The sequence below is a fragment of the Poecilia formosa genome, unplaced genomic scaffold (genome assembly GCF_000485575.1).
Source record: "Poecilia formosa unplaced genomic scaffold, Poecilia_formosa-5.1.2 Scaffold699, whole genome shotgun sequence".
In the NCBI taxonomy this organism is placed as follows: domain Eukaryota; kingdom Metazoa; phylum Chordata; class Actinopteri; order Cyprinodontiformes; family Poeciliidae; genus Poecilia; species Poecilia formosa.
The window spans coordinates 87,322-98,070 of record NW_006800638.1 but is presented as its reverse complement, the minus strand read 5'-3'; the positions used below and the strand labels follow the sequence as shown (position 1 = coordinate 98,070).

General features: G+C 42.5%; 1 protein-coding gene across 2 annotated transcripts in view; it reads left to right on the top strand.

Annotated features, from left to right (window-relative positions):
* ydjc (YdjC chitooligosaccharide deacetylase homolog) overlaps positions 1-10,749 on the top strand; it is a 54,719-nt gene that overhangs the window by 23,638 nt on the left and 20,332 nt on the right. For both annotated transcript variants that reach the window (XM_007542484.2, XM_016666306.1), the window contains exon 3: positions 3,445-3,604. In XM_007542484.2, coding sequence (XP_007542546.1) covers positions 3,445-3,604 — 160 coding nt within the window. The remainder of the gene's footprint in view (positions 1-3,444; positions 3,605-10,749) is intronic.

Here is a 10,749-nt window from a genome sequence, read left to right as displayed (position 1 = left end):
GAGGACCCAGACAAAGCGCAGCCTGAAGACCCCTATGATGATAAATAACGTTGGATTTAGGGTTCCCTCGCGCGGACGCGGGTCACCGGGGCCCAACTCTGGAGCCAGGCCTTGAGATGGGGCACAATGGGTTGCGCCTGGTGGCTGGGCTGTTACCCATGGAGCCCGGCCGGGCTCAGCCCGAAGACGAGACGTGGGTCCCCCTTCCCATGGGCTCACCACCTGTGGGAGGGGCCAAAGAGGTCGGGTGCAATGTGTGATGGGCAGCAGCAGAGGGAGGGGACCCTGGCGGTCCTTCAATGCTCATGTGGGTAATGACAGTGAGACCTGGAAGGGCGTGGTTGGGAGGAACGGCCCCCCCGATTTGAACTCAAGCGGTATTCTGTTGTTGGACTTCTGTGCTCATCACGGATTGTCCATAACGAACACCATTTTCAGACATAAAGGTGTCCATATGCGCGCTTGGCACCAGAACACCCTAGGCCGCAGTTCGATGATTGACTTTGTCATAGTTTCATCGGATATGCGGCCGTATGTCTTGGACACTTGGGTGAAGAGAGGTGCAGAGGTGTCCACTGACTTCAATCTCGTTGTGAGTTGGCTTCTGTGGTGGGGGAGGAAGCTGGTCAGACCTGGCAGGCCCAAACGTGTTGTGAGGGTCTGCTGGGAACGTCCCCTGTGAGACGGAGCTTTAACTCCCATCTCTGGCAGAAGTTTGGAGAGGCAATGGAGAAAAATTTCCGTACGGCTTCGAGGTGATTCTGGTCCACCATCCGGCGTCTCAGGAGGGGGAAGCAGTGCAGCACCAACACTGTTTATAGTGGGGATGGTGTGCAGCTGACCACGACTCGGGACGTTGTGGGCCGGTGGGCGGAATACTTCGAAGACCTCCTCAATCCCATCAACATGCCTTCTGTTGAGGAAGCTGAGCCTGGAGACTCTGGGTTGGGCTCTCCAATCTCTGGGGATGAGGTCGCTGAGGTGGTTAAGGAGCTCCCGGTGGCAGGGCCCCAGGGGTGGATGAGATCTGCCCGGAGTCCCTTAAGGCTCTGGATGCTGCAGGGTTGTGTTGGCTGATGCGACTTAGCAATATCGCATGGACATCGGGGGCAGTTCCTTTGGATTGACAGACTGGGGTGATGGTCCCCCTGTTCAAAAAGGGGACCGGAGGGTGTGCTCCAATTACAGAGACAGAGGGGGTCACACTTTTAAGCCTCCCTGGCGAGGTCTATTCAGGGGTCATGGAGAGGAGTGTCAGTCCGATAGTCGAACCTCCGATTCAGGAAGAGCAGTGTGGTTTTCGTCCTGGTCATGGAACACTGGACCAGCTCTACACCCTCAGCAGGGTAATTGAGGGTGCGTGGGAGTTCGCCCAACCGGTCTACATGTGTTTTGTGGACTTGGAGAAGGCGTTTGATCGTGTCCCTCAGGGGGCCTTTTGGGGGGTTCTCCGGGATTATGGGGTACCGGGCCCTTTGATATGGCCTGTCAGGTCCCTGTATTACCGGTGTCAGAGTCTGGTCTGCATTGTCGGCAGTAACTCGGGCTCGTTTCCGGTGAGAGTTGGACTCTCCCAAGGCTGCCCTTTGTCACTGATTCTGTTCATTACTTTTATGGACAGAATTTCTAGGCGCAGCCGAGGTGTTGAGGGGATCCGTTTTGGTGACCTTAGGATCGCATCTCTGCTTTTTGTGGATGAACCAAAACAGTTTCTGTGGCACTCATTAAAAACTCAACAGACAATTAACGGAAGAGCTTCTAAAGCCACATAGATTAAATCTCCCATTTGTCCCTCTACATCCAGCTTTAGAGATGTGCTGTGCAGCGTGTCTAGCTCATCATGCAGGGCCGGTCCAATGTTGTATGAGGCTTTGAGCAGAATTTGACGTAGAGGTCCCTCTTGCTACTAAGAACATCAACACCACTACAGCATTTCACCATGGATTTAGTGAAATCTGGGAGAGGGGCCTAGTTTAATTGGCAAAGTTTAAAAGCAGTCAGGTATAATTGTAGTTTACTAAAATGTATTTATGAACAGCTAAAACTCAAAGATTAAACTGAGAGCATCAGATTGTTGCAATGGTAACAAAACAATCTAACTATGAAGATTATTCTTTGAACTTTTAAGAAGTAAACTTGCCAGCTCCTTAAAATCTTAAATTTAAATGTTAAACAATTTATAATCTTTTAATTTATCTATGCTGAAACCTTTAAATTAAATTTAATTTCATTGATATTCTCTTACTTCATATAATTAACATATCTATCCATCCATTTTCTGTACACCCTTGTCCCTAGTGGGGTCAGGAGGGGTGCTGGTGCCTATCTCCAGTGAACGTTTCGGGCGAGAGGCGGGGTCACCCTTGACAGGTCGCCAGTCTGTCGACCTACTAGCATATAATTTAGTAATATTTTATGTTTCCTGTCAACTTAACATCTTTTAATACAAAACCCCGGTGGAATGCCTCGGTGTCCTGACTTGATTGCAAGTTTTCTGGAGGAAACCCTGCTATTGCTTTCAATTTGGAAAGTTTTACAAAATATTTCCAAAGAGGCTAACAACAAAGGGAGTCAATAAATGGCACTGTCTTGAAATTACTGAAATATGCATTGCGACTGTGGCTCTGTGGGAAGAGTAGTTGTCTTGTGATTGTAAGGTTGTAGGTTCGATTCCAGCTTCCCCCTACCACATGTTGATGTGTCCTTGGACAAGGCACTTAACCCCAAATTGCCTATGCCTGGTGTATAAATGTGTGAGTGCGAATGGGTGAATGTGACTCTAGTGTAAAGTGCTTTGAGTGATCAAAATGATCGGAAAAGCGCTATATAAGTTCAGTCCATTTACCATTGCTCAGCCAGTGGGAATTTTAAAAAGGTGAAAATACAAATTGTATTTGAATGGTTCTTATATAGCAACATTTTGGTCTTTTTATTTAAGCCTCTGCTTTCAAGGGGTGCTGTGGTGGCGCAGGGGCAAAGCACAACCTATGTATTGAGGCCTTAGTCCTAATGTCGGTGGTCGCAGGTTTGATTCCTGGCCTGGTGACATTTGCCACATGTCTTCCTCCTCTCTCATAACCCTCTTTCCTGTCAAACTAAAGGCCACTAGAGCCAACAAAACCTTTTTTAAAAAAAGTCTCTGCTTTCAACCATTCATAATTTGTGGATTTTTATGCTATTAATATTTCATTGATATATCTTGTTAGCTATGTGTCTGATTTGTAAATAACTTAAGTAGATAAGTTATTTACAAGAAAGATGCTTATTTCTGTTAATTTCTATTATTGTGACTTAAAGCGTGTAGAAACCCCAAATTAAGTCTCAGAAAACCTTACAGAGGACCATTAAAATATTAAAGAAAATGGACAATTTTAGTTGCCATCACAAAAGGTGAATAACTGCTCTTCTCATCTTAATGTTTTTTAATTTGATCTCTTAAATTAGACACAAAATCCCAATTGGCCTCCATGCCAACCTGTCTGAGGGCACCCCTGTGTATCAGCACCTCCAACAGATTTCCACACTCGTTAACCCTCAAGGCTTCTTCCATGGAAAGATGGGTTTTCGCCAGGCCTTGGAGAAAGGCCAGCTCAGCATGAACCAGGTACATTTACATTTAAATGCAAAGGCCTAATTTTTTGTTTTATTATTTGACATTTTATTTATTTATTTTATTTATTCTTTGCACTGAAATATTGGTTCTCTTGCCCTCAGAAAGGAGTGCTTGGATGGGATTATAAATTTGATCTTAAAGAGTACTGCATAATAGAATAGAAAAATACCTTATTTGTTCCATAGGGAAATTGAGCGATTGACTTGATTAAGTCAGATCTGCATATGGTATCATGGGTCCTATTTCTCTTTGTTTTTATCTGATTCATAGGATCATTGGGCTTATTGAGGCACGGCGGCTTTATGAAGTGCACAGTGTTCTTGCCCGAGGCAAACAATAGGAACATATTTTCCATATGTGAGTAATTAAAAACAAACAATTGTGTATCTAAAAGTAAGAAAAGAAAGAGAAAACTCAGAAGTGCATGAGGTTTTACAATGCTATTTTAATTTTCAGGTTCAAGACCTTGGACTTAAGCAAATTTTCTAACCTTGTCCATACAGTAGATTTTTATGTTTGCTTATGAATTGTTGATGCTTATAGGTCACATCTTAAAAAGATGTGAAAGGAATTAAGGTAGCAACATTTTCATTTAGAGAGGGGCCTAGATGCCTGAGTACCTTTTTCAGGGATACTCTAGTATTACTATTCTACTACTATTATTCTATTATATTACTGCTAACTTAGGACTTTGACAACATATAACAGAAGTAACCCATAATAAGGAATCTACATTTCTATCCTCATCTATTGTCGTGAGCTTTGGCTTATGACCGAAAAACAAGGTCACAGATGCAAATGGCCGAATGAGAGTTGAGGTGGCTCGGGCATCTGGTTAGGATGCCTCCTTGATGCCCCCCTGGTGAGGTGTTAAAGGGACATCCCAACGCGAGGAGATGCAGAGGAAGACCCAGGACACACTGGAGGGACTATGTTTGTCGGCTGGCCTGCAACGTCTTGGAATTCCCCTGGACTAACTAGCCCAAGTGGCTGGGGAGAGGGAAGTCTGGCCTTCCTTACTTAAGCTGCTACTCTCGCAACCTGACCCTAGATAACTGGAAGAAAATGGATAGATGGATGGATGGATGGATGACTGTTGGCTGTGACTGATGTTCGTTCTCATTTCTTAAATAAAAAAACAACTGCCTGCAGTGTTCACCCAGGTTTTTTCTTCAGCAGTATTCTAACAGTTTGTAGTGTTGAAAATCTGAACATCTGTAGAGAAAATCAAAGCCATAGCTATATTTATACATTCATGAAGAACATATTTATATGTGGTATCCAAGAACTGAGCTCTCCAACAATCAAATTATAGCCAATAATATGTTGTTTGTTTTTTTGTTTTTTTACAAAACAGAGCGATTTGTAGAAAAGAATGTTGGTCCAATATTGAAGTTACAATTTACCTTTTTAATTTTTTCTTCCGAATTGTCTTTGTAATAGTAATCACAAACACCCTATCCCACATAAAAAATAGCTTGGCCTATTAACACAACTTTGACACATGTTTATGAGTTTATTAAGCTGCACTGATAAAGTATAAAATGCTAGTGGAAGAGAGGAAAATATGCAGCTTCAGTCTGGTCCTCTGGGTCAGAATTGCAATCCGTCACTTTGATATAAAAATCACAACAATCACAGCAGTGATTGTCACTTGAGGAAAATCCTGCAAGACACAATAGTTTTGCTCTCCAGTTCACTGTCACCTATCACTAGGGACCTCTAGTGATAGAGAAGAGTGTCCTCTTCTCAGATGGTGCTGATAAACTTAGTTTATGTTAGAGACATGTTGTAAATTATTACAAGTGAAAGTTACAATTAAAGAAGTGCATATAGGAAAACAGTGATAGTTCACTTTTTTAAAGTAAAACAAATATTATCTCAGTCTAGTTCTGTAGGCCACACAATCATGGGAAAGACTGCTGACAAGAAAAGATGTCCAAAGTTGTCCAAAGATGACCATTGACACTTTGCACAAGGAGGACAAGTCACAAAGAGAGCTCTTGCTCTCAATGAAGGCGGACAGTTTTTTCCTCTGCTCCTTCCCTACCCTTGCCTTCCCTGCTTGCTCTGTTTTTCTTCTGTCTTTTTCTATATTTTTGGAGCCTTTCTTTGCACATCCTCCAAATCTACAAATTATGGATCTGGTCGACCGATCTCTCAATGCAATTGATCAAATTTTCGACAAGAAGTCTGGGCACAGGAGAGCCTCTTGTCCTGCAGGGACGAACCCAGCGGGATTCACCCTGGATTTATTCATGATAACAGGAGTTTTGCTGTTTGGAGCTTTGTGGATTCCTGGATTATCGACAAATTTGTGACGGACTTGGCCGAACTAGCAAACACTCGGACTGTTGGTGTGGACAGAGACGAGGACTCTAAAACTCATTAACGAGTTGGAATCGATCTTGGAGAAGTTGCTAGTTTCAGCTCAGTGGAACGACCAAACTAATTTGGATTATTAGGAACTGAGATGTATCAGAGAGACTTTAATCTTCCCGACCTAAGACATTCTCTATCTGAATTGGCTTTCCCCATGTGGCCTTGGAAGGGCTGCATATTTCTAATCTCCTTGAAGATATGTAAACACAACACGCTTCCCTCCTCACCTCCTCCTGTATCATGGAGCTGTGGAGCTGAGGGCTCCTAAGGACATCATTCCTCAATAGCAACACCTTTATCAGACTTCTGCCAGGAGGTTGAGCAACCTGGTTTCATGGCCCTTTGACATCACCGCCTTCACTCGTGTCTTTGCTTTAACTGCTGATAAAAGTGACAGAGGACACGGATATAAGAAGTGTGGAAGCCCCTACTGTATCAAATTGACAAAGGAATAACAGAGAGTTGGCCACTCTAAGGTAAAAACCCTGCGCATACAGCGCTCATGTTTTGTTTTGGATTTTTTTCATCCAGACGGCTTCCCGCGCCCTCCAGCTGGAGAAAGTTTTGGCACATCCACACATTTATCTGGTCTAAGCATTTATTCAGTGATTGGACAGGGTCAAAGGTCACCTAATGACATCGTAATGTAGAGCTGTGTATCATGTAGTTATGGTAGCTGATCTTATTAGGCCCGAGCAGCTAAGCGCTGCGAAGGCCTATTGAAACTGTACTGTTTCTTATTATTAGGCCCGAGCAGCTAAGCGCTGCGAGAGCCTATTGAAACTGTACTGTTTATTATTTTTTTTATTTNCTTTTTCAGGGATACTCTAGTATTACTATTCTACTACTATTATTCTATTATATTACTGCTACTTAGGACTTTGACAACATAAAACAGAAGTAAACCCATAATAAGGAATGCCCTGTATCGGTCTAATTCCAAAAGTTCTAAACCTGTGGTTGTGACCCACTCTATACCCTGCTGGAGGGTGTGTGGGAGTTCGCCCAGCCAGTCTACTTGTGGTTTGTGGGCCTGGAGAAGGCATTTGACCGTGTCCCTTTGCGATCCCTGTCGGGGGGTGCTTTGGGAGTATGCCCTACTAGGCCCTTTGGTACTGGCTGTTGGGTTCCCGTATGACCGGTGTCAGTGCGGCAGTAAGTCGGGCTCCATCAAGGCTACCTTTTGTCACAGATTTTATTTGTAACATTTATGGGCTAGGCAGTTAACTGCGGCTACAAAAGCAGCATCAGAAGATTGTTCTTTAAAAGAGCCTGTTTTGTGAATGAAAAACAGGAGGGGCAGTCCTTTTAGTTTTGGTGTATATATATTGGTGATTGGCATAAAAACATAATGCAATTATAGCAGCACAATAAGAGACACAAGGTAGTTGACTCAATAAATTCATTCCAAAATCATAAAGTCCATTGTTCTTTTTCTAGCTCGCCATCTTCAGATCCAGATGAGGATCTGGTCCAATAGGGAAAAGCCCCGCCCTGACCTTTTCAAAGAGAGTAAGACGTACTTAGCCACAATGAGTGGTGACAGAATCGTGGTGACGTTCCAGGTAAACAGCACTAACAATTCAGGCAATCAGATCAGTAGATTCAAAGATTTATATCAATTTGTGTGGAGGACACCAACAGCAAGCCACATTAACTGGTGAGGAAGTTCAAACTGCGTGCTGGAGGCGGGGCTTGAAAGAAGCTGGCAGAGTTTGGGGAACACAGGAAGTGGGCCTGCAAAAATAAAAGTGCCTGACTAATTGTAGGTTACATATTCATAATGTTTATGGAAAGAATTTCTAGGCACAGCCAAGGCACTGAGGGGACCCATTTTGGTGGTCTTTTTGCAGATGATGTTGTTCGTTATTCTGCAATAGCCAGCCACTCCTTAATCTCACCACCGACTGACTACTGACCAGCTCTCTGTCTAACAGGTCCGGAAAATCCCTGAAACCTGGGTCTTACCCTAATATAGGTGTGCAGGAGATTCTCTGTTCAAACTGGTGGCGGAGAAAACTCGTCTAGCTCTAACTACCTTCAGATCCAGAAGTTACGGCCCTTTTCAGTTGAGAAACAGTCGGCAGAGTAGCCCTCACTGCCGCATAGCATCAACAACCACTCCTGTTAACGGTAGCTTTTCTCCTGAAAATAACGTGCACTTGTTATCGGCTAGATTGGATTTAGTGACTTAGATCTAAGTCCCAGGGTCATTATTTTAACACTCACCAAAGGAAAGTACGAAGCCCCCACATCTCTAGAATCATGTATGTTAACTTTACTGTTTATCAAGAGAACCCTTAATGATCAAACTGACTCAATTAACCTCAATGTCCACAATTTCTATTACTTTTTAATGGGTATTTTATTATGCAAGCTTTAGCAGGGGTAAATGACAAGCAGAGTTTCTTTCAGAGGTTACAATTCATGACAGCATAAAATCAAATTAAAATCAATCTTAACCTACTCTCTTTCCTAACCCTAATCTGTGTCACCAGTTCCACTAAGCAAGGCTTTTGGGAGGCAGTACAACTCACACCCGGTGGCAACTTGATCTTGGCAGCTGAGGTCCTCAGATGTCCTTGGTTAGAGTCTCTGTCCTGACGGAGCAAAGTTCTCTTTACAGAAAAGAAGCAAAGTCGATCAGTTCGTTTTCCATTAAACGAACGGGATCTTCATCACCGAGTGACCTTTGTCTTTTCTCCAAGTCCGCCATAGTAGAATACGGATCATTGGGTGGAGGCAGAGGAGCCAGCCGAATCAGGAACCGAGGCTGGGGCTGATGGATCTTGTCCCTTCTATGCGGCGCGGAGTTTCAACTCTCCCTCGGTCCCAGGGTGTGGTCCTCTGCTGGTCTTCAGCCTGCGCCCTTTCGTTGTCTCTTCCTCAGCGCCGCGGACAAAGAACAGTTTTTTCCCCAGCTTGCTGGCTTTTTAAACCTTCTTGGTTCATAGTTGTGTATGGGAGAGGTCTCATGACTCATCCCTCCCGATTATTTCATCGGAAAGTACCCCTCCTCCCCAACTCTGCTCCACCCTGAATTTGGAAATACCCAAATTTTCCTTGTCTGACTGCTGCAACTCTTGTCCATTACTTCTCTTTTTCTCCTGTTGGCCATTTTGACAGTTATTGCCTTTTTCGGAGATATTCTGAGGCCCCCGCCTAGCTTAGTGTACTGCCTGTGACACAGTTTGCACTCTTTTCCTCCTGTACTCGGATCCACAGCCTTCTTATAATATCATGAGACCCAATCAACTCAAAATACAACAATGATTAAGCTGTTACCGTTACTACAGATCATGAATACAGAGTATATATCATGAATACAGAGTATATATTTCAACTATACGTTACAGACATTGTGATTACAATAACACCAATCATCTCACTATTACACACCTGTGTACTTTATAATCATTTCAATCATTACACACATATGCAATCTATATTCCGTTTCTTTAATCATCATTAAATCATCATACAAAGTCACTGTTGTCTCCCAGGCCCGTACTCCGTTTTCTGCGTGTACCTAGAGAGATCTCACACTCCCAGGCCAGTTTTCTCGACAATGTGGTCCTATTAGCTTTATTAAGTTATCACATCTACAGCATTTGCTGGAGCTGTTTGCAGCTGAGTTGATCTACATTTCTATCCACATCTATTGTCGTGAGCTTTGGCTCATGACCGAAAAACAAGGTCACAGATGCAAATGGCTGAAACGAGAGTTGAGGTTGCTCGGGCATCTGGTTAGGATGCCTCCTTGATGCCTCCCTTGTGAGGTGTTAAAGGGACATCCCAATGCGAGGAGATGCAGTGGAAGACCCAGGACACACTGGAGGGACTATTTTTTTCGGCTGGCCTGGGAACGTCTTGGAATTCCCCTGGACTAACTAGTTCAAGTGGCTGGGGAGAGGGAAGTCTGGACTTCCTTACTTAAGCTGCTACTCTCGCAACCTGACCCTAGATAACTGGAAGAAAATGGATAGATGGATGGATGGTGTTGAGAATGAGAATCTCAATCGATGAATCATAATTTGTATTGACACACGGAGCATAAAATCAGCCAAGAAAAGCATTCAGACTTTACTTATTTTATTAACTCATTTCGTTTAACATTGCATCCTTTCTGTGGTTCATTAACTTTCAAATATTACATAGAAATTTCAATAAGTTTGGTTTATTATCTTACTAACAAATTGTTTTACGCATTACTCATTATTGCTTCATTGACTTTAAAGGATAGTACCTTAACATTTCTAAGTGTACTTTATTAAGTTTTAAGTAATATCTGCCTTTTATTCATTTTACATTTTCTTAAATTTCATTCATGTTTGGTTTCTTAACTTTTGAAACATATTAATTCACATTTATTACATATTAACATTTTATTCACCTAACATTGTGTTGACTTTTGCATATTTCCTAACATTTTATGGATTTCAAAGTTTATTAACATTAATTTTACAGTCTATTCATTTTAAAATATTAACCCAACACTTTCTTCCTTTTTGCATTTTATTAAGTTTTGAAATAATATTCTGACATTTCATTCAATTTGCATTTCAGTACATTCTAACAATTCCCTCAATATAATTTTTAACCATTTCATATGTCATTAACTGTAACATTTATCTCTTAACTTTTATTACTAAAAAAAGAAAAAAACAAAGAAATTTTCAGATTTTGATTTTATAATTCATTACCCTTCCGTGGCATGACGTTGACCTGAGGTAACAAAAAGAAATAATAAATAA